Here is a 27,148-nt window from a genome sequence, read left to right as displayed (position 1 = left end):
GGGTTCTGATCCATACGCTGTTCAATGTTATCATTTGATAGCAAAAGCTACAGGTCAGATTTCAAACTCAAAACGGTCAGAAGGTTGTTCTAACAAAAAACTGTTTTCTTTCCTTAGTGTGAGGAGGATCATTGGCTTTGTATGGGCAAAACCCCACAAATTTTCCATCTTGGAAAAGTTAGGAAACCGTTTAAAAACATAGGTCTGGCACTAAAATGGTTTGGTTTTGTATTATTATGTGGAAATAGAAGACTATCTGTCCTGATTTTTCTCTTATTTTTTCTTCCACAGCTGTTTGTGTATTCCTGACTTCTGTTTACATTGGGGACATGTGGCTTGGAGCACAGCAGCCAGATATGTTAATAACCCACGTCAAATTGATCTGCGGTAGTACAGATGAGAAATTAAACAACGATGACTTGGAAACTTATAAACAAGGAGAAGAAACTATTATGCGTCTTTGCAAAACCCTTTACATGGCTACGTTGAGGCAGTAATTCAGTGAACTGACACTAAATCTTTATTGTTATATGCTCTGCCATCATTGCTGCAAGCCATGAAACCCTCCTGAACTGTTCTCCATACAAATCTAACTTGTTTTGTCACAAAGATCAATATTTTATTACTGTATACAAACTCAGAGTGGGGAAATTTCACTCATCATCCCTCAGTGGAACACTGAGGCTATAATTTCCCTTTCCTTGAACAGTATGGGTTACTGAATGTTATTTTATATCAATTTTTATTACAGATGTTTTTAACTTTATGAAGAATCAAAATGGACTGATTAGTGCATTGCCTATGGACTGTATTTCAGTTCCCGTGTAGTTAAAAATCCATCCTCTCTCCAATATAAGATGGGGAAAAAAGGCTGCACAACTTCACCACAATGTGGTATAAGTGCAAAGAAAGAACAGTCAGAGGTTTAGCCTCAATGATTTACTGTTTCCTGAAGAACACAGTTTCTTTCATAATACGATACTGAAACCAGTATCAATAAAAACTGAATGCTGGAATCATGATAGTCTGGGATTCTTTTTCATTTTAAATTAATTAAAAGCATTTATCTCAGAGCTGGTCTGTTTTTATTCTCATTTCTGTTTTGGTTTGGGGTCTTTTTGTTGTTGTTTTTTTTAATTAAAAAAGGCCCTGACCATCACCACTGCTGGAACTTGCAACAAAGACCCATCTTCTCTCCACTCTTAAAAGATGAGAGATAGAACTGAACCCCATTAGAACTGAACCCCATTATACATGTTTTTGTTGGAAGTTCTCTGTGAAATCTGGTAAATACTTCTTGAATGTGGCCTTAAGGGCAGCTTAACATACCATTCCAGGTATGCAAACATACAGAGCCTGAACTTGAACCTTTGGTAGGTAAAACTGGATTTGTTAAATTGACTCATGAATCTGTGCTGTGCCTAAGTACTTGGTACAAATTCTGTACAGTGGAAAAATCAGAAATGCACACTTTTTATGATGTTTATGTAGTTCGTGGCTTTTTTGTAAATAAATAAAAAAAAACATTAGATGCAAATAATGAGGAGTGCTTCTACATATAAATATTCTTGTCCTGAAGAAGCCATAATATCAATATCAAGACTTCATTTAAAAATAACTATTTCTTGAAAAATCTGCAAGCCCATTAGAGGTTAAATTTTGTCACATAAAATCCCTAGGGTCTGACATCAGGAAGTCTTTATGATGAACAGAACTTATTTTACTTAATTAAAAAAAACCCACAAATCAACAGGCAAAATTAAACCAAAGGAGTCCCAAAACAAAAACTGTCTTCCTGTCTCATCTAACTTGAAAATAAGACTCATGACACATAGAGGAGTTTTTCAGCTGTCTTGAGGGACTGAGCACATCTAACAGTGGTTTATAGTATGATTTGCTTGAGAGAATTAAAGAAAGGAGGTGAGACCATTCAACCAACCTGACAGTAATGCAGAAATATATCTTAACTGGCAATAAATTAATTTAAATTTCCCCCAAAATGAATCTGTTTTGCCCGTGATGGTAACTGATAAGCAAGCTCCCGATCTTAAGCCTGACCCATGAACTTTTTCATCTTGTTTTCCCCCCTGTCCTGCTGAGGGGTACTGAGAAAGCAGCTGGGTAGGCAGCTGGCAGCCAGCCACGGCTGACCCAGCACACCATGTAACGGGCTGTATGTGGCCCCTTCTGATCTCTTAATAAAGTAACAAAATCCAAATGCTAAATGCCACAATTTGGTTGCTACAAACTGTCCGACAAGTTGCAAGCCCAGAATGGTTTTGGGTGTGGGCTTGCATGCCTTGCCAGAGCCTTTCACATGCCCTTTGGCCCGTGTTTGCTTAAAAAAATAAGTCGTGTTTATACAATTTATTTATATCATGCAACTGGTACATGCAGGAGCAGAATTCATGTGTTGGAGCCTAACCAGTTGGAAGAGCGACCCTTGAGTGAGATCTGATTCTAGAAACGGGTACAGCAGATGCAAACAAGCATGCTAAATTACTTTATGCTTAAACAGCTGTTTGCACACCGTGGTATTTTGCTCTGTGGCTGGAAATGGTGATTTCTGAATGCGGTTTTGTCACTGCTAAAATAAGAAAGGTAACTTTCAAGGCTGTAGTGGGCTTTAGCTAATGAGATGCACAGTGCCATGGAGGTGGAAAGCAGGAAACGGTGACAGCGACTAGGGCCAGTCATGCATGTCGGTAGGCTTTCCTTGCAGCAGTGCATCTAAATCCTGAGCAATGGCGCACAAATCCGCCCTAAGGGTTCATGCTAAAGTGATGATTTTTCTGATGGCCTTAAGTATTCAGAAAGGCCCAGCAGTGAGTACTTTCTCCTCAGCTTGTAACATTTTGTTAGTGTCTCCAATACTATGCTATATTATTGCCAATATACTCCAGGTTGGGAGGAGAGGATTGTTCATACACACTCACTTTTCCTTTTTTTAAATGGTAGTTTGGGAAACAGAAGGAGAAAATGAATGCAAATGAGCTCACAATTTACTAGTCTGTCATGTAAAGGATACGTAGCTCCTATGTGCTTATCAGTGAAGACAACGTAGCTGTGCATGTGGGAACTTAAAAATGAGGCTTCATCTCTCGCTGCCTCTGAGCATCAGTATATTCTAGTAACGTGGCAATGGAAAGATTATTAGGAAGTCCTGGAAATAATGGTCGAGTATCTTTAAAAGCCGTAGATGGTTAGCAGTTGAATGATTTGTATATGTGAATTACTGCCAACATACTCAAAATGCATTTTAATAAATTTGATAGATAAAGTCATTATTTTAAGAAATCAGACTTGATTAAAATAAATTGTGAAGAGCGTTTGGAAATGGAAAACTTGCTCCATATATGGGCCTATGTTTTAAAACAAGGAGTTCTACAATTTAACACGTTACTCGCTCTGATGCTGTTGTGATGAGACAATGCAGATGAAGCTCCAGAGCACTCTGCAGCAGGCCCAGCAGTCTGGGCTGCCCTCACAGAAATCGTTGCCAGGACAGGCCTTTTAAGCCATTTACTTAGAATTCACAAAACCTCAGTGAAGTCAACAGCCCAGAAAACATACTGAACGTACTGCTTGCTGTTGTCCCTGGTGTATAGACCGTGTACAGCTTGAGTTGCAGGTGGGGCTCCTCAGGATTTGAAATGGATCTCAGCAAGAGGCTGCTGTTGCCGGTGCCCAGACAAGGACATGTGAGATGTTGGCAGGAGAGGACTTCGCACAGCGTGAGTGGCTTTCACGGAGGCAGCGGTTTGGGGTAACATTTTTATAGAAGTCAACTACATCTTTGAACCAGCAGCATGAACTGATCTGGGTCGCCCTGTTGGTTGGTGGATGCAGCTCTTCAACCACCTGTGAATGCTGCAGAGCGTAGAGGGAAGGCCTCTGTTAAGGGAGGAGTGGGAGGGAAGGGGAAATGAAGTGCTCACTGTGGAGAGCAAAGCACTGGAAGGGCCTTGAGCTGGGCATGTATGGAAATGCCACAGAAGGAAATGCCTTTCTGTCTCCCCCACTCCCCCTCTCCCAAGTTAGGTGCTATAAGATAGGCTTGCATTTTGCATATTATTTATTACTGTATATGTATTTCATGCTATATACATTCCATTTCCAGATAATCTGGGGGTGGGGGGTGGGGGGAAGGCTTTTCAGTGGTTATGTACTTTGAGTCATGTTCCAGTGCAACTAATGAAGGACCACCAGTTGTTACAAATGGGAGTATTCACATCTTCCAGAAATCCCCTTGGAATCCATGCACAGAGAAGAGGATCCTGAACAACAGGGCGATACAAGGCTGTGGTGAGCTGGGGAGGAGGGCGCTGGAGCAGGCTGCGCCGGCAGCACAGAGCTGGTGCAGGAGAGATGTTCTAGCTCAGGGCAGGCGGATGTTGCAGGAGGGATCAAAGTGCAGTTGCTGCGTCCATGAGAAGGAAAATAGGTCTAGATGTTGGGTCCTCTTCAGGCTGTCTTTGGTGATACTGTGTGATTGCAGCAGGAGAGCTGGTGCCAACGGGGGAGCCGATTCATGTCTCCTGCGGGAGCTACCCCAGCTCCAGCAAAAGGTAAAGGTATCTAAGGGGAGGGGAAGGCTGTTGTGGTCACCTGAGTTGCCTGGTGGAAATGGCTGGTTCTCTGATATGTCTCTGTCCATGTTGCACCTTCAGTTCCTGCAGCTTTTCCTCATTTTCTCCATCTGCCCGTGACTCAGTCTGACTCAACAGACTTTACACCTTGACAAGTTTCCAAACCCAACACTAGTAGTAGTCAGTTTGCTCAGAAAGCAAACTGCAGAAGTGTTTATCTCAGAGATCAAAAAATTTGAAGATTCAAACCAATCCCAACGCAATACAAACACGTGCCTGGTGGTCTGGTCTGTCTCTTCTGTTACAGGCTTTTTTAATGCAGCCCAACCCACCCACTTTCTGGTAACATCACAGCCCACATTCCCTATACCAGCATAAGGCTGCGCTGGCAGCACTTCACCATAGGAGCTCTTCCTGCCTGCTTGGGAACGTGGAATCTCTTCAGCTTCTCCTCAAGTTTCAAATGAGTTTTGTGTTGCCCTCAGCCCAGCAACTAGCTATATGCAGCCTTACATCTATTCCAGCTCTTGCTGCCTTCCTCAGCCCAACTCCGCAGTCCTGGTTTTGTGCTTCCTGGAGCTCTTAAGGGTTCCTCACCCTCTCATGGACCTTCGCCTGGTTCTGCCTGGGTTTGGTGGAGCTCCACAGGTGAGGAGAGGTGGAGAGAGCAGAGGCCCACAGAAGGGGGAAGGAGTGCAAGTGGCCCTTCTGACTCTGGTCCAGCTGAGCTAAACCCATCCTCTCCACCTCACCAAAAAGCTGCTGTGGCCTTCACGGAGGACTGTAGCTTCTGTTAAAATATTTGTCAGCCCCAGCTGAAAGCAGGAAACTCGTGCAGAAATGTGACGTCGTATTTGTGGTTTTGCCAGCATTTTCCTTTGATATAAAAGACGGTAAACACACTTCTCTTTGCAGATGCGTTTCAAGATTGTTCGATATTAACCGGTTTTTTTTGATCTACCATTTCAAAATGGAAGCAAAAAGTAATTGGTTATTGGTAGTGAAATTGTATTTCTGGGCAGTAGGTAAAGCTAACGACTTCACTAAGGCACTCATTTGAGATAATTAGTGATGTCAATAGCTTTTAAAGGCTGTTCTAGGTAAAACAGTGTTTTTAATAAATTTTAAGTAACCTAACTATTTTTTCAATAGAAAAGTAAATAAAAAGCATATTCTATCCTTGAGGGAACTGCTGAGCTTTAAGTTAGTGAAGCAAGTTGTAACCCTTCTAAAAGCAAAGTTCTATTGTTGGCATTGTGCATGACATTGTTGCTCATTTTTCAGAGGATGACCGAGTGGAGATGTCGCTAAGTTGCAGCTGATGAGTGTGATCTGAGGACAGAGCCAGAAACAGATGACTTGTGGCTCTCACGAAATATAAAGCATATTGGTTATGCTGCCTGTTCAGTAAGATCAACGGGGTGCTGCTTGCTTCCACAGCAAGACAACCCAGTGAAAAGTGATGCAGCAGAGACACCCCTGAGTATAACAGGACTTGGTGTGCATTCAGGCCAGCAAGGCAGAACTCTTTACACGACTTGGGGCGTAACTGGCGTAAACTTTCTGCTGGAGGAGTAAACCTGCTGTCAGCCAAATGGCTCTTGCTGAGAACTACTCAACCGGCAGCACACCTTTCGCACCACGTAACTGGGAGAGGAGTCTGAGGCTGAATCCTTACTTTAAAAAGAGAGAGAAATTTTACAGTCATCATGATCTAAAATGTTGATCTAAAATACTGATCGGGCAACTCCAGCCATGTTGCTCAAATACAGCCCTCAGGACTTCCTCTTAAGCATCCAGGATTTTACAGGTTTGTCCTTTGTTGAAAGACATTTTTCTTTTTCTTCTCCTGAACTCATTCAGGTTTGCGGTGCCAGTGTTTAATAGGCAGTCACAGCACTGAGCTTTTTTCTCTGCAGTCAGCAGAACTGTATTGCTGGTTTTGTTTAACCTGTTCCAGTTTTAATTCAGGCTCAGATCCTTCCATGAATGCCAGTTTCATCTGAAAGGGAGGTAGGTGTTTGAGAAGCAACCACATCTGAATACGGGCTACTGAGAGCATCGCAGCGAGGCTGTTCACCAGTGGAACTGCTTTCTTCTATCTGGTTCCCTACTATCACTTGTCTGTAATGTGTGGAGAGAACAAAAATGTAGTTATCAGGGACATCTGTCTGGAAGACAGATAGCAGCAGTTTCATAAGGAAGTACATTATCAACATTTAAAAAAATATGGAAGACGGTTCTTCTAAGACAAAAGACATTGGACCCAGCACGAGAGAGACTTGTGGACTTCAGCCCTCTTTATCCACCTTGAGAATCACATCCTTACCTGGAAATGGAGCATGACCGACAGCACAAGTGCAAGCTGTGCCTGATACGTGGTGACTCCCCCTTTCCCCAGCAAGATGGGACCTTCAGTCCAGCCCTGAAGCTTGGTTCTTTAGCTGGATTTTTCAAGAGGGAACTAGAAACTTTGCTATGACCTGCTGTGTACTGAGGGTGAAGGGAACTGCCAAGGGTGTGCCTGGGGAAGAGAAGAGGGATAAAAGCTTTATGTGACTGTGAACGGGTGTCACTGGGGGCAAGAACAAGAGGGACGTATGATATTTGGGATTCTCTGACACTGGGGTTGCGAAAAGGCAAGACAGCTCTAAGGGCTAGTGGGGATCTGAGCAAGAAAATGGGACAGACCTAAAAAGGGCTGGGTAGGACTAGGGTAGCAGGAAATTTCTAGTGTACAAATGATAATGATACAAAGACGTATGGTTCTGCCACAAAAACTAGTTAGTGGTGGGGTGGAGGGGGCGATGATATGAGAGCAGCAGAGTGTACCCTCCTCTCCTGAGCCTCCTTCTCCCCGAGCCTCCTTCCCAGCAGCTTCCCAAACTTCACCCTTAAAAAATGAAAAGCAGATGAGTCCTGGTGTAGAAGCAGAAAGTTCCATCCGATATGGCTGAACACAAGATCCCAAGTACAACTATGTCCTTAGGGCTTCAAAGGTGGGGAGGAAAATTTTACTGGGAAGAAAAATGTAACCCAAAAGTGAGAACGAAAATGGAAAAAATTTGAACAGTCTTATTAACGTCCGGGAGCCATGGCTTCAGAGATGAGAAAGAAAACATCTTTGACTAAAAGCTAGTGTTTCAGTGGCTAGATAAATGTAACGACCAAAATCTAAAAACTAAGGTAAAGTAAATGGGATGAAAAAGAAAATAAATATTTTTAATAATTCTTTGGGAAAAGGGAAATATAAACTTCAGAACTTCAAATTTTTATTGATTAATTGCTAATGAAAGCTTAAAATATCTGTGCCTGGCAAGACTAACACAACAGGGGTTTTGCTTAAAAACCAAAACAAACCCCTGAAACCTCAGGAACAGGCCCAGCACAGGCAGGTGGATTTGGGGTTTTCTTTGCATGATGCAGGCATAGTCAAGACAATGTCTCCTTTCACAGTCTGACAGAAGTAGACAAAAGTACTCTTATCAAAACAGGATGTTTTCTTTCTAGTCCATTAAGTATATAACTATCACAGCTAGATATCCATATTTCAAAATCAGCTGGAGAACTTGCATCCCAGAGCCACAGAGACTGTCTGAGGAGAACTGTGGCTGGCTCCTGTTAATTGTTAACCATCCCTGGCACAGCAGGGAAGTTTGAGGAGGCTGGAAGAGCCCTAGTGTCCCAGTACTCTGAGAGCAAACCTGGTCAAGCCAGGTCACTGTAAGGCAGTGCAACTGACCTCAGCCCCAGGCAACACCATGGAATTAAAGCTAAGATAAGATACAACCGAAAAAGTATTTCAAAGGACAAAAACCCAAATTCCAGACAGTGTGGTTTTATAGAAAGACAGGTACTGTGATAAGTGCCTGATGGCATTTTTTGAGGGGAACACAATTTGGAGGATAAAGGTAGCTGCCTATATGTAGCTGTTTAAACCACAGCAAGGAGTTTGCCTTAGTATTCCACACTGCCTTCTTTAAAAAGAGCTATACACAAGCCCCATTAACCAGGTGTTACGTGAAAAGGGCTTCTCAAAGAATAACTGGAGATTCACCTCTGACTGTGGCTTTTTCTAGCAGGGCTCCGTAAGCACCCGATCCTGTTCAGCACCTTCATCAGTGGAAGTAAACGTAAAGTCGCTCTGAATGAAGGACACAGAGGATGCAGATACGGTGATACAAGGAGGAGCAAACAGTCATCTAGCGCAGACCGGGCAGCTAGCTAACATGGACCTATTCAAACAACATTAATATATTACATTTAAAGCCTCAACTGCGGAAGTAATATTTTTCATTGAGAACTGCGGATTTTTCATAAACTGTTCTCCCTAAAGACGGTGAATCTTGGCACACAGAAAAGCTTGAGATATTCAGAAAAGAAGTAGAGAAATTTTGTATTCATGGGTTTCTGGGGACAGACATGATCTTTGAAAGCCTGGAGTAGGTGACACTACGGTTCCAAAATTTCTTGTATTTATCACATTGTCTATCCACAGTGATCACTTTTTGGCATTCTTCATTAATGAACAAATATTAATATTTTTTAATGCAAATACATGTTTAAACCCCAATTTTATTGAAGAAGTTTATTGGTTAAGCCACAATGTAATGCCAAGGCATTGTGAGTTAACTAGGCAAAGAAATGAGAAATACTGACCAACTTAATAAATATAAGAACTTGTTTTCCTCTGCAGAGGTATTGGCACCTGGGCAGAGACTTTGGGAGCCTGCGTCCCTGCCCTCAGTGGGCAGCACTCTCAAATCTCGTCCAATGCACAAGTTGTCTGTGGTTTGGTTTACATCCCTTGAGAGTGAGCTGACATCCATCTACCTGGACTAGGCATTCTGCACCCTCTGAGGAAATAAAGTTGGATTTGATAATATGGTTGTTCATAGGACACTATTTGAATGTATGGCTCAATAATTATTTCACTCTTTTGATTGTCACTTGTAAAAGTCTGTCTGGTCGCTATTAGATGGAAGCCTCTTTGTGTCATTTAAAACCATTTAACAGTTTGAAAACAAAAAGGCCCATCACTTCAGTTTGTAGGAGAAAGAGCAAGAACTAGGAAGAACTTCAGAAAGCAACAGAGAGCACCTTAATGCTAACACGGCCCCCCTGGATGGATGTTTGCCTGGCGGCATCAGACTTGGAGAACATCTGAGCAGCAGCCACACAGGGCATGTTCTGACCTCACATCCAGCAAATGGTGTCCTCTCAACTGCAGAGTCTCAGTGCATGGGATTTCTGGAGGGACACTGACTACTGGTAAGCAACCTCTATTCCTGGCTTTGATTTCACACAAGCGTTTACACAGTGGCTGGTACTAAAGAAAACCCCAGCCCATTAGTTGTCACCTGGAGATTTGGTATCTCTGAACAACACCAGCACCATCCTGCCAAGTGTGATACCAATCCCAGGCTTCTCCCCAGTGGCATGATACCTGCTAAAAGGTACAAAGCATGTTTCTTTAGATGACAGGAGTGAGAACACCTTCCTGTGAAGACAATTTGAGTTCTGCTGACCGAAGTCTTGTAACAGGCTTTGACAGCTCATGGTGAACCATTTTTACAGCCTCTGCTCCTGTGGGTCTGACAGCTGCTCACATCAAAGGGAGCTGGTTCTGTCAACACAAAAAGAGAACGTTCTCATAATGATGGAGGTGTCAAAGACAGGTTTATCCCTTAAAACCAGAGGCTCAAGAATAGCAAGATTTATTACCTGCTGTTTGAGATTAAATTCAGAAACTGCACGGGGGAGAAATTGGGATGGATCCCCAGGCACACGGTATATGGGAAGCCAGCTGTAAAGTCTTAGCTGTCTCAGCTTCTTCTGACACAAGGAAAGATGCTATAATCTATGCAGACAAGTCATGTAGATCTCAAATACTGGTCTTGTGAGAGTACCAACCATGAGATTTAAGTACTCCTGAGAAACCAGGTTCTTTCTGAGCATTTAGCGAGTCTTGGCTAGGAAGTTCCAAGATACCGGAGTGTCAGAATACATGATTATCTCTAGTGAGACACGGTAGGTAGAGGTCACAGTTGAGTATCTTTTAAACGACTTTATAGACAGACAAATTACTTTGATTCCAGGAAAGAGTCTACCGTGGTAGGAAAGAGAGGGCTGAACAAAGTAGAGAAGAGAAGCACCTGCCATGAGAAAGCAGAAAACAGGATCATGGTCTGCTTAGCCAGATCATGAGGATCCTCTTACTATAGCATTGAAAAGGCCTTCCTCTCCCCAAAGACAAGGTAGCATGCCCAAGTAAAGCATGTGTCTTAGTGTCATCTGGAGAAATATGGTGCCTTGAGGGTCAGAATCACTGCCTTTGTGTACAGGAATTGGTACTTTTCTGTTATTGCAATATATGGTGGATATATTATTCACTAATGATTATTACAGTCTTGAACATAAGCTAAAAAAAAAAAAAGCCTTCTGAAAATTATCTGCCCTCATGTGAGAACTAGGATATTGCTATAGATTTTTTTTCTGTCCTAGGGACTAAAACCCCTGAGCTGTCAAATATCCAAATTAGTTCCCCAGTTCCAGGAATGAAGCAGCTGTTGCAATTGATCTGGACAGAGCAAAAAATTGAAAGAGCACATGGACATTGTACAGCCTGTCCACCAAACCAGTGGTCATCGGTCTGTCCGTGAAGGAAACTCACCTGCAAATAAAGAAGAAGGCTGGCTGTAGAACAAGTGTTTTGAAGCCAGCTCCTACATGTCTGGCAAACTGTATCCTCAAGCTATGTTACCATGCGCCCCAGAAATGTTGGGTAGAAGTTGGTGGTAGTCAGGGGGAAAAATGGACACTGGATTGAGTTTCTTATTGTAAGAAATCTGTCTGAAGCCAGCAAAGCTCATGCTGCCAAGGAGTCCAGAGTCCCTTGATTGAGCCTCTCTGACAGCAAGAAATGTGGACAAGGGATAAGACATGCAGATCTTCCAAGTCTCTGGGTACCCAATTATTTTTTTTCTCTACATTACACTGTTTGATAGGAAAGCGAAGATTTTGGATGTCCACAGTGGTCTGAGTCACGGCTGTCAGGAATGCAGAGCCTCCACTGAAACGCATGGGAAACCCGTGTGTCCTCTTGAGGCGTCCAGGGAGAAACTTTCCCTGCCCCCCTTTCACTGCATGAAGTTTGAGCCTTGGCCGGGAACTGTCCCCATCCACTAATGCTCATTTTTCTGTATCATTTTGGATGGTAAGAAACACAATTGAAGCAAATGTTAATACTGGCTCTTGATTACAGCAGTGTGGTAATCAACTGCCTTGGCATGCTGTTGGGTTTGAAGTAATTGGTCCCATGGCCCAGACCTTTTTTTCTTATTTCTGTAGGCATAGTGTAATGGTGACAAAAGGAACTGGGACATGGATTCCTTGCTGCAGCTCTCTTGCAAGCATCAACCCTCCCCCATCTCCCAGACTCACTCATCTGACTTGGCACCAAATTACTTTGTATTGCAGAGAAGACTGTGGTGCAATCAGATCATGGATTCAGGTTCAAGACATCTCAGTGTCTAAGGATTATGCTGTGGCATAAGTAGATCTAGTTGTTGCATATGCCTTTCAGAAGACATTTTGACACTGACTTCTTTTCTGCGTGCATATGCAAGTGGAGATCAGCAGACAGTACTGTAGTGGTGGCACACCCTTGCCAAAATAGTAAGACCTTGGTTTACACAGCAGTGGAAGAGATATAATTCCTGCCTGTCATGCAAGGCCAAAATGTAACCTTCAGGGACCCCACAGAGGTCCAGCTGACAATAAAGACAGCTGACATGGCAATGGGGGTTTGCTTGACAGCCAACTGAAGCAAGAAGGTGCACCCCTCTGAACTGCTAGACTTGAAAGCACATTCCTTTCACCAGGCGGTTGAGCAAGCTGGAAGAGTACACGTTGCCCTATATGCCCCTGGACTTGACAGATGGATGAGCACAGAACCAGTGAAGGTAAAAGTTCTCCAGCCTTGACCAGTGACGTGTATGTACGTTTGTAGGGTGAATGTATCAGAATTAATCATGGGAAAAGAGACAGGAGATTTCAATACAGAAATCAGATGATCGTGGTGCCAAGGGTAATGGATGGATGATGTAACAAAGGCGACGACAGGGGAGGATGGTGGAGGTTAACAGGAAGAAATTCTTTCGGACACCCCACTTTGTTTTATTCCTGGAGCTGGGGGAAGTGTAATTGCAGCAGGGGTTAAAAATCAAATGGAACGCAATCAAAAAGGGCAAGTTTTGTGTGTGTGTGTGTGTGTGTGTGTGAGTAGTCTCTCCAGTTCTAAAATTGTTTTCTTACAGTATGTTTCAAGCCCAGAAAAATGGTAAGACAGGATGAAAAGCAAATCTCATTCAATACTGCTTTCCATTAATGATTCCTAGGCTCTCCACAAAACATTCCTAGACTTGCCTTGTTCACAACAGCTCTTTTGATGAGCAAAACTGAACACATTAGGGATAAATATGGATATTTTAAATTCAAGTATTTCACTCAGTAACATGATGCAAAAGTGAAAAATTAAAAAAAATAATACTTTTATTTAAGCCTTCCAAACACGCTGAGATCTTCATGTATATAGACATCTCTTGCCATCTTTTTAGGAACAGTAAACTAATGGGAACATGCCTCTGTTACCCTGTAATTTTATGTATTTTATGTTCATTTCCATGTGTTTCTTGTATTGCTCACTTGCCTCTTGCTTTGTGGTTTATTTGGGTGAGTTGCCTTTTTTATTGCTGTCACCTTTTGTGAGCATGCCAGAGACCTTAGGGTGCCAATAAATCAGAATATTAGCGCTTCCTTTTACTGCCATATTATACTTGATTCCCTCTGCTTGTTTGTGACCTAATCTTGAACCTCTGCCTAATCTGCTGAGCTGAATTTTCTGCATCCTGGTCAGATTAGGAGGAGCAGTGGGCAAATGCATCCTTGTTTGCATAGAACGTGTTTGCCAGAAAAACTAGCAGCAAACAAAGTAAACCAAATGTAGAAAGCTGCAAACGCAAACCTGTCCTTAAACAAAGTTCAAAATCACAGGCAGCGTTGGAATTACATTCCCATTCAATGTGTGGGGGCTGCACATCAGCGGACGCTGCATCTCCACCAGACACATCCACTACAGCTACCTTCGCAGGACAAGGTCTACAATCTTTTCAGAGACCGGGGACGTGCCTGTCAACAATGCGGTATTTATGCAGCCTCTCTTTTCAGTCAGGGAGGTTTCAGACGGCAACACTCTACTAGAGTAGGTTAGCTGTTCCGTCAGTCTGCCACTGGAGGATATTTCCCTGTTTTGTCAAGCTCAGCTGTAAAAACAGTCTAGATGACACGAACATGGGGCTCTGGGATCTCTTCCTGTAGAGCCAGCTATGCTGCGTGCAGCCTGAGCCCAAAGAAGCTATTGCGATTTACTAGGCTACTCACTAGCTCAGACCCAACTTACCACCCTAAAGCTGAATAATACTCTGCTGAAATTTAAATCAAGGTACTCAAGTGAGAGTGACAGAATCACACCTGTAAAGTTTGATCATTAATGAAAAGGCCCGAGGCTAATTCCAGGAAATTCTACTCCAACAGAAAGCCCAGTTTGACCATGTTGTCTCACTCCTAAGCTGACTAGTACTGTGAATGCTACACACCCGTGGCGGACAGGTGTTTCAAGTAATTTCACAACCACACTTCCAAGTGATTAATACTCTCTCCGAGTGTATGTGTAGTTTTACTGTGGGCTTACTGTGCTGAAGGACAGAAGTTCAGATATGGGCCATCTTTGAGAAGGAAAGTACTGTCACACTCCTGCCAGGATTTGCAAAACAAAAACAAAGGAAAATTTGCCCACATCTTCAGCCAATTAAAAATCAGTAATTTCATTGAGTTAATTTAACCTACAAGAACTTAAAAGTGTTTTAGGACTGAGTGATACGCCTATTTCAGGCAAGAAAGCAGCCTGCCTAACCTTCTGCATAACAGACCAGAGAATAACAGACCATAAGCTCTTCACAGTAATTTTTAGATGAATACAAATGCATGTTTTTCAGATGTTCAGTCATAAGTCAAAAAAAGAATTAATCACAACCCATTTAATATTCTGCTCTAAATTGTTCCAGTGAATCATTACCCTCACATAAAATATGGGGTACATATGACTTTGTGTAACATCATCAGCTTCCAGCCATTTCATTTTAGTACGGTGCTTTACTGTTTGATAGTTACGGGGCTCTTGAATTAGACACAAGCATTCTAAAAGATGCAGGCAGTTCACAAGGAGCATCTTTGAGCCACTGCTCCTTGAGAAACGAATTGATTTGATTTCTCTCACTGTAGGATGTGTTCCTGGAACTCAAATCAGTTTTTCCTGATTCTTCCCAGTTTCTTTAAAACACAAGTACAACATTCCTGAGATGTTTTATGCAGTGGCGTGCATACTACTGTCTTCCTGATCTCACTAATAGATTTTCTCTTAATTTGATCAGGGCTTACAGAATTGCTTTGGGAGCTTGTGTTCATCTGCTTTACCACCATGCTTCCTACTCCCTTCTGAAGGTGTGGTTTACAGGAGGTACTTTCCCATTCTGTGTGTAAAACACTCTTACTTCCATAGCATGCAACCTGGGTAGCTGGCATGAGTAAAACGCATGTTTGTTTGCCAACATAGGAAGCGGTTCAGACTGCTCTGCCTATCCTTGTGGTTTACTGTTCCCTCCGTATTTCTGTCACCCGCAAACCTCATCAGTTATGGATTTATTTTTATCCAGGTGATTAATACAAAAAGTGAGTGAATAGCTGCGGGCTGAGACACTCAAACCAAATAGTAACATAAAAAGTGTCATCTCTGTATGCAATTATAAATGTTGTATGTAATTTCTGGATCACCTGAAGCAGTGAATGAATGTTTCACGCAGATTATTTTATCACTGATCTATACTTACTTTATCTCTGGTTGTACTTACTTTACTGGAGTTGATCCAGAGCGAGACATATACAGTAAAATAAGGAAAAGAAACGTCACAAACGCAGCAAGACCAACCCAAAAGGCTATGACAATAGAATCTGTGGACACAACACAGTAATTCTGTCACTGGTACCGTAGCAAATATAAAACACAGCAATATAATTTATGATCTCTAAGAAAGGTGTGTCATTTAATTAATTCAATGAAACGTTTTAGAGAGTGGAATCTAAGTGCCAATTCTTTAATAGTCTTCAGAGCCTCCTAGCAGTTTATTCTAACAGTGGATGGCCAGGGCTGGGGGAGAGGATCAAAAAAAAAAAATCTAGTTAAGTGTGATTGTGACTAGTAGTGTGCATATACTGAAAAGGTAATACTGAGGACTCAGGATGGTTTTCACAGTTCCATCTCTTTGCAGAGGACACAGTTCCTTTTACAAAATCACAGTGCGGTAAGCAGTGTGGTACTCAAGAATGAGCTGTTACTGCTTAGTGTACAGCCAAATCCTGCTCTTAAGTGATAAAGTACAACAGCCCATGATCTTTAAGATGATCCTTTTAGGAAGGGAATTCTAGCCTTGAAAACATTTTTTACCAAGAGAAATACCAAGGAAAGCTTGTTGGGAAGTGCCTGTGACCCTTACAGCACATCAGTCCAGCGGAAGAGAATGTGAACCTTCCCCTGTTCAGCTGCAATGCTTCTGTAATCATCATAAAATAGTTCAAAATGAAGCCTACTTTATCAGGACTAAGTTGTTTGTTTAAGGAACACGTAAGTGGATTCCTAGCACTGAAATACAGGTTCACAACTGGTTTAAACCAACCTAAGACACTGCCACTGCTGTTATCCTTGATTCAGAGGAAAACTTCTTTTAATTAATAGGAGAAATAAAAGATGAACTGATCCCTGATCTGGGTGGCCAATGCTAATGGGAGCATGAGGTGGTTGGGGGAGAGAAGGGAGCTGGCTCTTTGATGACTGAAGGCTGCAGTGCTATGCCAATTACTGCACAGTTACAGGCTCGCTGCTAGATGCGATGAATCCGCTCCTGCCACAGTGGCACATTTGATCACTGTTTCAAAAATGTTCCTTCCTGGGACCACTGTGGGGGTCATGAATGTCCAAGTTAAAGCCTTGAAAAGGTTGGGTGTTCTGCAGGGCACAAGTCAAGAAACGCCCTGAATTCATAACCAGTTACTCACTTAGACTGAGGAGAAAAAGAAGGGTCATTGACTTCAGAGACAAATATTGACCAAGATAAAATAAATCTTCCATCTGAAAGGACAGAAAACATTGTGTTCTTTGAAACGGGTCCAATATGTTTGATTAGGTGTTTCTTTGTGAAAAAGTTCAGAACGTGTTGTCATCAGAGCCACAAAAACATTAGGGGGAATTATCCCAGCTCCTTTTAAACCTAAAACTAGAGCTGACCCAGCCGGAGTCTTACCAGAAAGCAGAGTTTTGTCAGGGCTACTGGGAAATAAGTATGTAGAGTGTCAGCTTATTTTATTCTTCCTATGTTAAAAAGGCTTTACTGAGCTTTAATTCAGAGGATGGTAAATTAGCACATGAGGGCCAATATTCTGACCTGCTATTCCCAAACTTATTATGGGAAAAAGCAGTGGGGTGCTACTTGTCTACCCCAACTCCTCGAGGCAGAATTAGGGGGCTTCTCTTAAACAAACAAGCTCACAGTCAAGGGATATTTTCAAAAGCTCAAAGTTTTGAAGTGTTCAAAGCCATCGGGACAGAAATGAAGACTTTGTTTTTATAGAATTCCCTATCAGAACTATTTTGGTTTCATCTTTTAAAAGCAGTTTTAATATGATTAATGGAATTCACTGAAGCTAATCAAATATACTCCAGGTCTCAGGAGGAGTCTGAACTCTTGAGGGCTAAATGGAAACTTCCTGTTTTTAAAGTTCTGCAATTAGGATTTTTATTTTAAACCGGGATAACGTTTTACCAATCTATAAAAGGCTTTTCTATTGCTACATTTTACAGTTACCTTTTGTGTGTGTGTCTATATTTTTTTAAATAGCATATTAGTTCATGCGTCAATTAAGCTTTTTATTATTTTTATATGAAACAGAGAGAGCTGCACAACACTATTAATAGAAGGCAAGACCATGACTTTACAGCTGGATTTAGACTCATTTTTATGCAACAAACGCACTCTCACAATGCTTCAGGGACAAGCCACACAACAGAGGAAAGAAAGTGCAGAGATTCAGGTCTCTGTTTTACATTAAATAAAAAAACCCAAAACCAAACCAGACAAAACTGAATTAGGGAGCTATAATCCCATCCCAGGGGTTATGATGACCGTACGATTCATTTGGGCTGGTTCAGCAATGCACCTAAACAAATGCTCAGGTCCCATCGCAGTCAACCAGCAGAGGCCCTCTGGAACATCAATACAGCAGTTATTGTCATCCTGGAAGTGTCCTACATTTATCACACCTCATCTTCAGCACAAAGTGCAAGGTCTTGCTGAACTTACTTCGTCTACATACTTCCAAGCACATGAAAACAGTAATCCCAACAGTGGCTTCTGAAGGTATCAAAACGTAAATATTATGCAAACAGGAAAACCTACAAAGTATATTCATTGCTTGACATTGCCTTTATTCAAAACAAGGAAAAAACTAACCGTGGAATTATTTCCTTTGATGTTTTCTTTATACTTGTAACTCACTGTTCTCTCACTGGTATTTGGAGAAGGAACAATAAAAGTATGATGATGATGCAGTCCCCATTCCTCCTAGACTGCTGACATGGAAAAATGTCTACTTTTATAGAAAGCAAAAAAACCCACCATCAAACAAACCAAAACCAAACCAAAGAAAAACAGTTTCACTTCCCTGGCTGTCAAAAAACAAACCAACATTTTTAGTTTAGAAATTGGTGCAGCCAATGTGGGCTTTTCAAAAGACACAAATCACGGAGCAGAACTCCATCGTGACGTGCTACCTAGAAATATCATACATAACAGCTGCCCCGGGGAACTGCCTTAACATTAACCTGCTGAGGGGAAAAAAAAGTACATCCCAAACCCTACACTTGCATCTTTCTTCTTTGCCTGGGAGCTGAGCAGCTAAAATACAGGAGCTTGTTTTCCTGCAGCTTTGTTTCCCAAAGCTGAGCCCAAAGGTGATTTCCTTTGGTGTCCCCAGTGGTGCATGATCTCACCCTGCAGCCTTTTTGTCGCTAAAGGTCTTCATTCACCATATTTTTCCTCTATTATCTAGCCACCAGCTGTAGGAACTTGCAGATATTTCATATCTTTGAGGCCTCCGCTCCATTGTAACTAGATCAAGTTGGAGTTATTGTAGGAGCAGATAAGATACATAAACACAAAGTATGATTGCATAAATCATCTCATTAGAATATAAAAGACCTGAAAGGTGGCAGGCTTTTCTACTTCTTTAGAGGGAAACAATAAATAAATAAATACAAAAATCAGTAAGAAATCGGCTTACTCTGCTTTTTAATGGAAGTAAGGCTTATGAGATCACTCATAAGCACTCACACATGTGTGTGGTAGCTTCCTCCATGAAACTATCAACAAATTTCAATTAAGTTTAACAGAGAGTGAGCACCTTCTCTCAGAAACACAATTTCTACTTTTTTAAAAAAAAAGTTTCAAGAAAACAGGCAGCTAGGTAAGGAGAAATATCCTATGCATTGCCATGGAGGGAAATGCTCTTAACACAAACTCCACCTCTATCATGTATCAGGCAACCCAAATGTTAGAAAGGTGTTATTAATGAGAAAAAAGTGGAAAGGTTAGATTCCTGATTTTATTTTTTTGCTAAGCCAGCCACATCAGGGACTTACAGGTAGCTTAACTCTGCAGTTTGGGGTTTCCCTAGTGGAATTGGGGGGGGTAATAATCTGCCCTAACTTTAAAATTAGAGAAGCTGTTGCTGCTCATAATCTGCCCGATTCCAGAAGCCCCAAATGTTGCTCTACAGTATTATGGAACAAGATTTTATATATAGAAGGATGTGGATATTTACACCACCTTCTCCAAGATATGGTGCTCTAAGTTGGGAGGCAATAAACACTAGGCTCATCAGTGGACAGAAAAGCTTTTCTAGAAGCAATGCAGAATAAATGTTTCTGCTGCCTTTTCTTATTCTTGCTCTCATAAGGCAAGTGAAGGACATGAAGCTCCTAGCACTGTCCAGTTCAGTCTTCACTATTAGACGGTTTTGTGCACTATTAGAGAGACACAGAAGTATTCTGAAAGACTATCACATTTTTCTTACAGACTAGATCACTACAATGACCTCGAGGAAAGCGATTTTATTCTCTGAAACCACATCTGAACAGTTGTAGCTGTCTTCAGTAAACAAAACAGCAACCAGTAAAGCCCATGTCTTTGTCAAATGACGACACAACCATAGGTAGAGACTTGGCAGACATCGAGGGAAAATGCTGCCTAATAGCCTAAGCGACTCAAACATGCCCACTCTCCCTTGTTCTTTGTCAGTCCATCCAACTAACTATACTCAGTTAAGCTAATCCCTCATGACGTAGTTTGTCATTTTATCTTATCAAGATTAACCAATGCAGTTACAGTAGGAAAAAAAAAATATATTTGCCACTTTAAGTAACCATAAAAAGACATTGTTATCTCATTGTGCAAAACCAGTGTGAAATGAAATTAACTGTCGCAGGGTGAATTTGGTGAATGCTATTTCGTATTATATACTTCAAAACCAAACTTCTACACCCAGCAGAATCAGCTTCCACGGCAATAAAATATTATGACAATAATACATATTATTACTTTATCTTACAGTTCAGTAGCAGTAAATCAAAGGAGGAAACATAACAGAGTATGTTCTCAGCTTGCTGTTTCTGTCAGAAACATACACTTCTTCTTATACCAAGGTTTTGAATGCTTATCAGTTGTAATGTCAGCATTACCTCCCAGGATGAAATCACAACAGCCTTATGAAAATCTCTGCTTGTTCAATCAACTTTTCTGATGGTAGCATACAGGTAACATAACACCCCAAACTACAAATTTCCAAGTCATTAGGTTTCCACTTAGCAAACGGTTAAAAAATAATCTGTCCTTCTAAATAAGAGTATAGTATCAGCAGTCTTATAGTTTCAAATACTGTAAGATAAAGCAAAAGGCTCCAGTATTAGTAATAGCTGCTGTTAGAGCACAGTCAGTTTGGAAGGCAGACACCCATCCAAACCACGCACATATAACCCAGCACGGTCTCTACTGAAAGGAAAATAAAGAATAAGTCAGTGAGACAAGCTATGCAACATTCTTCCTGTAGTAGATTAGCACCTACTACATAATACTTACATTTATTAACCTTCAACTTGCTTCCATCTACTGGAATTGGATCTATATAATCCCAATAATATTCATATGACCAAAAATACTCAGAGGAGTTTGTTCTGTTAGCCATTTCAGTAGTGCATTTTAAACCAGCTCAGAACTCCAACCAAATACTTTTTTTCATTGTACTTCAGCGCCCTCAGAAAGAGATTGCATAACTGATGCCTATGTAAATCACCCTGGGGTCCCCCAGCTCAAGGACTGCCTTGGTACTAAAAAACATCTAGCAGCGATGAATATTAATGTCTGACAGATACGTAACAGCAGCCCTCCAAAATGGGCAGTCACGTTATTCCTCAGTATATTTTAAACTGAGACGGATGTCAAGTAAGCTAAGAATGGGGTGGACAAGCGCCAGCTGGGTCACAAACCCTTCCCTCTCAGAAACTCACAGCAACGCAGCGCTCCCTGGAGCTACTGGAAGCAGCCGGGCTGACAGACATTTCCGAGTTTCTCTTGATGTAAAGCTGTAGGTAAAGGCCTGATAAAGGCTTCATAAACAAAGGATGTATCGGAATAACCATGTATTTTGCTTTACTACTTTTTTACTCCCTCCACCCCGAAGGCAACGGACGGCACTGAACGGCAGGCTCCTAACCAAGACACAGGCAGGCCGGGGAAGCATCTGGCCCGCAGCAGCCTCGCACCTACTCGAAGGCACGTAGGTGCCTCGTCGAGGTTCGCCCAGCTGGGGAGGTTCGCCCACCTGACGTGCCTCACGCTAGATGTGGCACGGACCCTCAGCCTGCTTGCGACTGCACCTCTACAGCCCCCGGGGCATGTCGCTGCTGGTGAGCCCGCGGCTGCTCACTCTGGCGCCGGCCCTGGCCTCCCGGAGGAGAGGCTGAGCCTCCCGGGGCGGGGAGCACGGCGCCGGGGGCGCGGGGAGCCAGGTGCGCAAGCGCCGCGCTCGGCCCGCCCCGCCAGGCCGCTTACCAGCGGCTCTCAAAACGCGCATCGCCGTCAGTCCCGCGCCCCCCCCACCCCCGACGGGCGCCACTGACTCCATCCCGCCGCTGAGGGCCGCCCCGCCGCGGCCGTTAAGCGTGAGGGGCGGGGCCCGGCCGTGCCGGTCCCCTGGGCGGGGCGGGAGCTGACGGCGCGCGGGGCGGCCGGATGTGCGTCACCGCCGCTTCCGGTGCGGGCGGTTTGAAGGCGTGATGGGCGAGTCCTGCCAGTTGCAGGACTCCGTGGTGCAGCTGGACTCCTCCCTGTCACCGCTGGAGGCGAGCGGCCGGCAGGGGCCGATGGAGGAGGAGGATGAGGAGGGGGAGGAGAAGCGGCGGCGGCGGCGGGAGGAGGACGCGGACCCGCTGCCTATGGTGTTCTTCTGCGCCGGCTGCAAGCGGCCGGTGGGCGACTCGCTGAGCTGGGTGACGAGCGACGAGGAGTTGGGCTGCATCTTCCTGCGCAGTGAGTCCTGCCGCCCCCGGCCCGGCCCGGCCCGGCCTGGCCCGGCCCGGCCGCCGTTGGTCACTCGCCTCCCTCTCTCCCCTCTGTGCAGGTGCGACCGCCAGCGTCTCGGTGGACCGTGAACGGAAGATCTCCAAGCGGCCCGGCGAGTGCGGATGGTGAGGCCCGGCCTCAGCGCCCTCTGCCGGCCCCGGGGGGCGGGGGTGCCCCGTTCCCCCGGGCGGGGCGAGGGAGCTGCGTCGGGAGCGCTCGGTTTCGGGTGGTCCGTACGGAGTGCTTGTGTGTTAGTTCCCGCTGAGGTCAGCCGGCCTGAGGAGCCGCTGGGAAAGGTGGCGCTCGTAATTACACTGCGTAAAGCAGGAATGAACGCTCTAAGAAAAAATCACAATGAACAGTCACGAGCAGGTGTTTCTTCTGCTTTTCTCCTGAATAAATGTTATGTATCTTACTTGCAGCACATTAGAAACACTATTCTGCTCTGGCTGCTCAATGATGCTTGGCAACATCTACAGGTGCACCCCAAAGCATCTCGACTACAAGAGGGATTTGTTCTCTTTCAATGTTAACGCAATTGAAAGGTAAAGGCATAGTTATTATCGGTAAGCCTGCCAACCAAACTTCATCCATCGGGCATCGTACTGAGGGATGTCCTGGCTAGGGGCATGTCTAGAGGTAGCCGTTTCTGCCCCTGTATTCCACAGCAGATTTCTGTGTTACTGCGGTTAGCATCATAGTGCTGAAGTGTGAGGAACACCATCTGTGTAATGTTAGATAAATATAAAAAATAAAACAGCAGGGCTGCCTTGTATGCAATTTCATGCTTAACACCCAAGAAAATAACACTAGGTGCACAACACAGGAGGGTTCCTTCTCGCTTCATCAGAAGAAACTGCATATACAGTCTGCTTTAGACAACATAAAATGAGCCTGCAGCCATAGGTAGTACCATATAGGCCTGGCTGTAAGCTATGAGAGGTAAACATTATCAGCAGAGAACATGGGCAGAGGGGTTTAAGCAGAACTTGGGGTGAGGCCAGACCTGTGCTGATTAAGCTTGCTTTTGCCTTGCTAAGGTAGGTAAAAGCAAGTCTTCAAACTGAGTATGTGCTTGAGGCTCTCACCTAACAGTTTTTGACTGTTAGGACAGTTATTGTACTGGTTTTAATTGGTTTATAGCACTTAAAAGTGGTCTTAAAATATTCAATAACTATATCCTAAATATATATGTATATGAAACTCCACACTAGAGTGCTTTTATCCAAGCGTTACTCTAGTAAACAGTGATAGGTTACTTTTATTTCTGTCTGGGTTAGTTTTAATGTTTCTGCTTTTTGTGACATTCCAGATTCTTCTGCATCTATGTGGATGTTTGCTTTCCTGCTTGGGACAGTTGTGTTTTTTCTCTTTCCATAGCCATGATACTTTTTCTCCATGGCAATAAAACTCTCTGAAACACTAACATGGCCAAAGAATGAATTTTTCTTGGGCAGCAGCAGTGATGGCTGCTTCTCCCAGCTAATGTTACACTATTCTTGATGTCTCTATGTTGTGGTTTAACCCCAGCTGGTAATTAAGTACCGTGCAGCCACTCGCTTGCTCCCCCCTCACCCAGAGGGATGGGAAGGAGAATCAGAAAGGAATGCAAAACTCAAGGGTTGAAATAAGAACAGTTTAATAGTTGAAAATAAAATAAAAATGAAAGAACAATAATAATTATAACACTTATAATGAAAAAGAGGGAGAGGGGGGATGAATGAAATCCAAAGGGAAGGGAGGAAAGAAAACTAGTGATGTGCAGTACAGCTGGTCACCACCTGCTGACTGATGCCCAGCCAGCCCCCGAGCAGTGATGAGCAGACTCCGGCCAACCCTCCCTCCCAGTTTATGTACCAAGCATGACATCCCATGATATGGAATACCTCTTTGGCTAGTTCAGGTCAGCTGCCCTTGCTGTGTCCCCTCCCAATTTATTGTGCCTCTCCAGCCCTCTCCCTGGCAAGGCCTGAGAAGCTAAGAAGTCCTTGACTTGTATAAACATTGCCTGGCAACAAATAAAACTATCAGTGTGCTATCAGTGTTGTTCTCACACCAAAGCTAAAACACAGCACTGCACTACTTATAAAGAAGAAAATTAACTCTATCCCAGCTGAAACCAGGACTCTATAATTTTTCACTGAATCCTGTAGCACCAGAATTCATGACTGGTTCTTGGAGTTATAATTTTCATAAAGTGGTGGTGTCTTAGTAGTTCTGCGCTTAAAACTCTTCATTCCACCATACAGTTTGTTTACAAAATTACCAGTTGTAAATGCGCTCTTTTGTTGTTGCTGGAATCATGCTTCTACTTTGCTGGTGTATTAATCGTGATCTCGTAATCCTTGAGAACAATGGATGAGTACTACACTTGGTTGTTTTGCCTTCAGAGTGAAACATGCATGATCTAAACTGTAGTGTATCAGTTACATTCTAGGATCCTCAGAAAAGCAAGCTTGTACTGATGAGGAACCGTTAACTCTTGAAAGTCAAGCTGTCATGGAAGAAGTGCTACAAAAGGTAAGACTTAACCTTACATCGTTCTTTGCTTAAGTCACCTCTGCGAAATCTTAATGTCCTTAAATAGTTTCTTCAAAACAGCTTATTGCATCCAGATTAAATTTTTGGGTTTTAACATATGCTCCAATACTTCATGCTATTAATATCTTGTGTTATGCAAGTTTTTCAGTAATTGTTCCTTCAGTTTTAATGGTAGTGAGCATTTTCTGTTTGTCAAGGACAGCATTAGTTTCCTATTCTGTCAGTAGCTAGAAATGTCATGTCTAGTTCTGATTCACTTCTCCAGATTTTCACTTAACTTTGGTTTAGTCATGTTTCTTCTGTCTTTCATGTAAAGTGATTTAATGCTTTTGCTGTAACTTTGTATTGAAATATTACATAATAAATACAGTTGATGTTTTGCTCTACTGAAAACTTCTGCAGGTAGGGAGAGTTGGGAGCAAGTAGCGTAATGAAGTCACCTCTGAAAGCTGATGGTTATCTAGCAAAAGCTGAATGTGGATCTGACACCAAGGTTGGAAGCAATTACAGATTTGAGAATGTGTAGAGAGTTAATGTTAGAGTTGAGTGAACTTTCAAATTATGAAATCAGCAGGAATAGAATCAAATAGGATTGGTGATGCAAGATCAAATTCAAGCAGTTACTGACATCTACGCTTGTTCTTTATATTGTCAAGTTCTGTTTATAACTGAGTATCTTTCCCTCTTTACAGGCAGACACTGTATTAAAGGCTCTGGAGGCGAGGCTGAGTACTGTTGAATTTCGGGTGGCTGCTCTTCACAGAGTCTGAAAGAAATGGCATACAGGCATTTTAACTGCAGGAGAATGATGTGTGTAAAAATTGCTTCCACAGATTCCAGCGGATTACAAGTACATTGCAAAAGCTTTGCAAAGAACTGAAAGATGCTGGTGGCTCATGTTTCAGTAGAACAATGATGAGTCCTTGCCTATAGCAAGGACTTCCTCTCTTTTCTGTTAAAAGGATACTCCAAAAAGAATTAAATTTTTTTCCAGTTTCTGTAACTTTTAGTTTATATGTAAACATGTATTTAAATTTAATCTCTGAAAGCATAGCATTTATCTCCTGACTTCCATGCTATTCGATATCTATTGAACTGAGTGTGCAGCTCCTTCCTGAACCAATTTTAAAAAGTAGTCCCTGCAATTCTGAAAGATCAACAAGAAAAATGATACTTCCACAGCCTTTGCTTGACCTGTGGTCAGAGATGGGAGTGGCACAGTAACTGTTTGGGGTAGTCTGGGTTGGTGGTTGTGGTTTTGTTTTTTTCCTCCCAAGCTCAAGACTAAAACGTAGTGTAAAAGAAAGCTTTAGAAGTGTTAGATAAAATGGCTTTCCATGCAGTACTGAAGGTGTTTTACACCTTCAATGGGAGGAAAACAAACAAAGCTGGTAGTAGCATACCTTTAAGCAAAGCTTGGTGTATATTTGAGCAATGAATTAAAAATGCTAATTAAGAGCACTTGTCAGTATTCTATTGTCTTAATGCTTGATTTTGTTTTATTGAAAAAAATTACTTGAAACACTCACACTGTGTAAGAAACCCTGTCAATTAGTTAAATACACAGAAGATCAAAGGCGCATGCTTTTGATTTTAATTTTTTTAAAAAAATTAAATTTAAATCTTGGCCTAAATGACTTGTTAATAAGTAATTGCCAGGCTGATATGAGTTTCATTTATTTGCTTGGTAATGTTACAGCAGAGTAACAGAGGCTCCCAAACCTCCCCACAGCACCCGTGTCCTCAGCACCTGTGGTCCCTCCATGCTTCCCTGGGGAGGCCAGGGGAGGGCATATCTCCATACCTGGGGAGGCCAGGGGAGGGCATATCTCCATAAGAGATTTCACTGCTACTTAGCACTTACAGTTAGGATTTTCCTTTCCAGCTCATTCTTCTCATTCGGGACTTCGGTTTTCCACTGTGTAGTGCTACAGGGGTTTTGCCTTTCTTCATCTACTCGCTCCTTAAGGTGAATTTGCAGGCTAGCTGGTGACTGCCAGCGGGCTCTGCTTTGTTACTTTGAGGTAGGAAGTGTAGGTTTGCTGAATAAATACTGTTTAGACTCAAAACTGTTAAGACAGAGCCACAAAGGAGTCCATAGGACTTGCATCTGTTACTTTCCTGGGAGTTCCTTGGGGATGATGTGCTATTACTACTACGATGCTTTCTATGAAAAAAAAGAAACAACTGAGCAAGATGGATTTTTCTAATCTAGAAAGTAGATTGGGGCTCACG

The 27,148-nt window shown here is 42.8% G+C and overlaps 3 protein-coding genes across 4 annotated transcripts in view; 2 read left to right on the top strand and 1 right to left on the bottom strand.

Annotated features, from left to right (window-relative positions):
- Window positions 1-1,473, top strand: part of URB1 (URB1 ribosome biogenesis homolog) — a 53,919-nt gene extending 52,446 nt beyond the window's left edge. Inside the window, exon 39 of the mRNA XM_040584916.1 lies at window positions 292-1,473. Coding sequence (XP_040440850.1) covers window positions 292-497 — 206 coding nt within the window. The 3' untranslated portion in view covers window positions 498-1,473. The remainder of the gene's footprint in view (window positions 1-291) is intronic.
- A 2,584-nt stretch (window positions 1,474-4,057) lies between these two features.
- Window positions 4,058-21,200, bottom strand: LOC121083966 (melanocortin 2 receptor accessory protein). The gene is made up of 4 exons (XM_040584917.1): window positions 20,891-21,200; window positions 15,557-15,656; window positions 8,647-8,733; window positions 4,058-6,713 (listed from the first exon to the last, which is right to left on the bottom strand). The coding sequence occupies exons 1-4, from the start codon at window positions 20,994-20,996 to the stop codon at window positions 6,563-6,565; spliced, it is 444 nt and encodes a 147-aa protein (XP_040440851.1). The 5' UTR covers window positions 20,997-21,200; the 3' UTR covers window positions 4,058-6,562.
- Window positions 21,201-21,956: 756 nt separating this feature from the next.
- On the top strand, window positions 21,957-26,384 carry MIS18A (MIS18 kinetochore protein A). 2 transcript variants are annotated; one of them, XM_040584914.1, is made up of 5 exons: window positions 21,974-22,339; window positions 22,431-22,497; window positions 22,795-22,917; window positions 24,799-24,892; window positions 25,606-26,384. In XM_040584914.1, exons 1-5 carry the CDS (start codon window positions 22,087-22,089, stop codon window positions 25,681-25,683), a joined length of 615 nt encoding a protein of 204 aa, XP_040440848.1. In that variant the 5' UTR covers window positions 21,974-22,086; the 3' UTR covers window positions 25,684-26,384. The 2 variants fall into 2 exon arrangements, with proteins under 2 accessions (XP_040440849.1, XP_040440848.1); XM_040584915.1 differs by lacking the exons at window positions 24,799-24,892; window positions 25,606-26,384 and adding an exon at window positions 23,685-23,798 and having other exon boundaries at window positions 21,957-22,339.
- Window positions 26,385-27,148: the final 764 nt, after the last annotated feature.

Source organism: Falco naumanni, chromosome 2 (genome assembly GCF_017639655.2).
Source record: "Falco naumanni isolate bFalNau1 chromosome 2, bFalNau1.pat, whole genome shotgun sequence".
Taxonomy (NCBI): domain Eukaryota; kingdom Metazoa; phylum Chordata; class Aves; order Falconiformes; family Falconidae; genus Falco; species Falco naumanni.
This window is presented reverse-complemented; position numbering and strand designations above follow the sequence as displayed.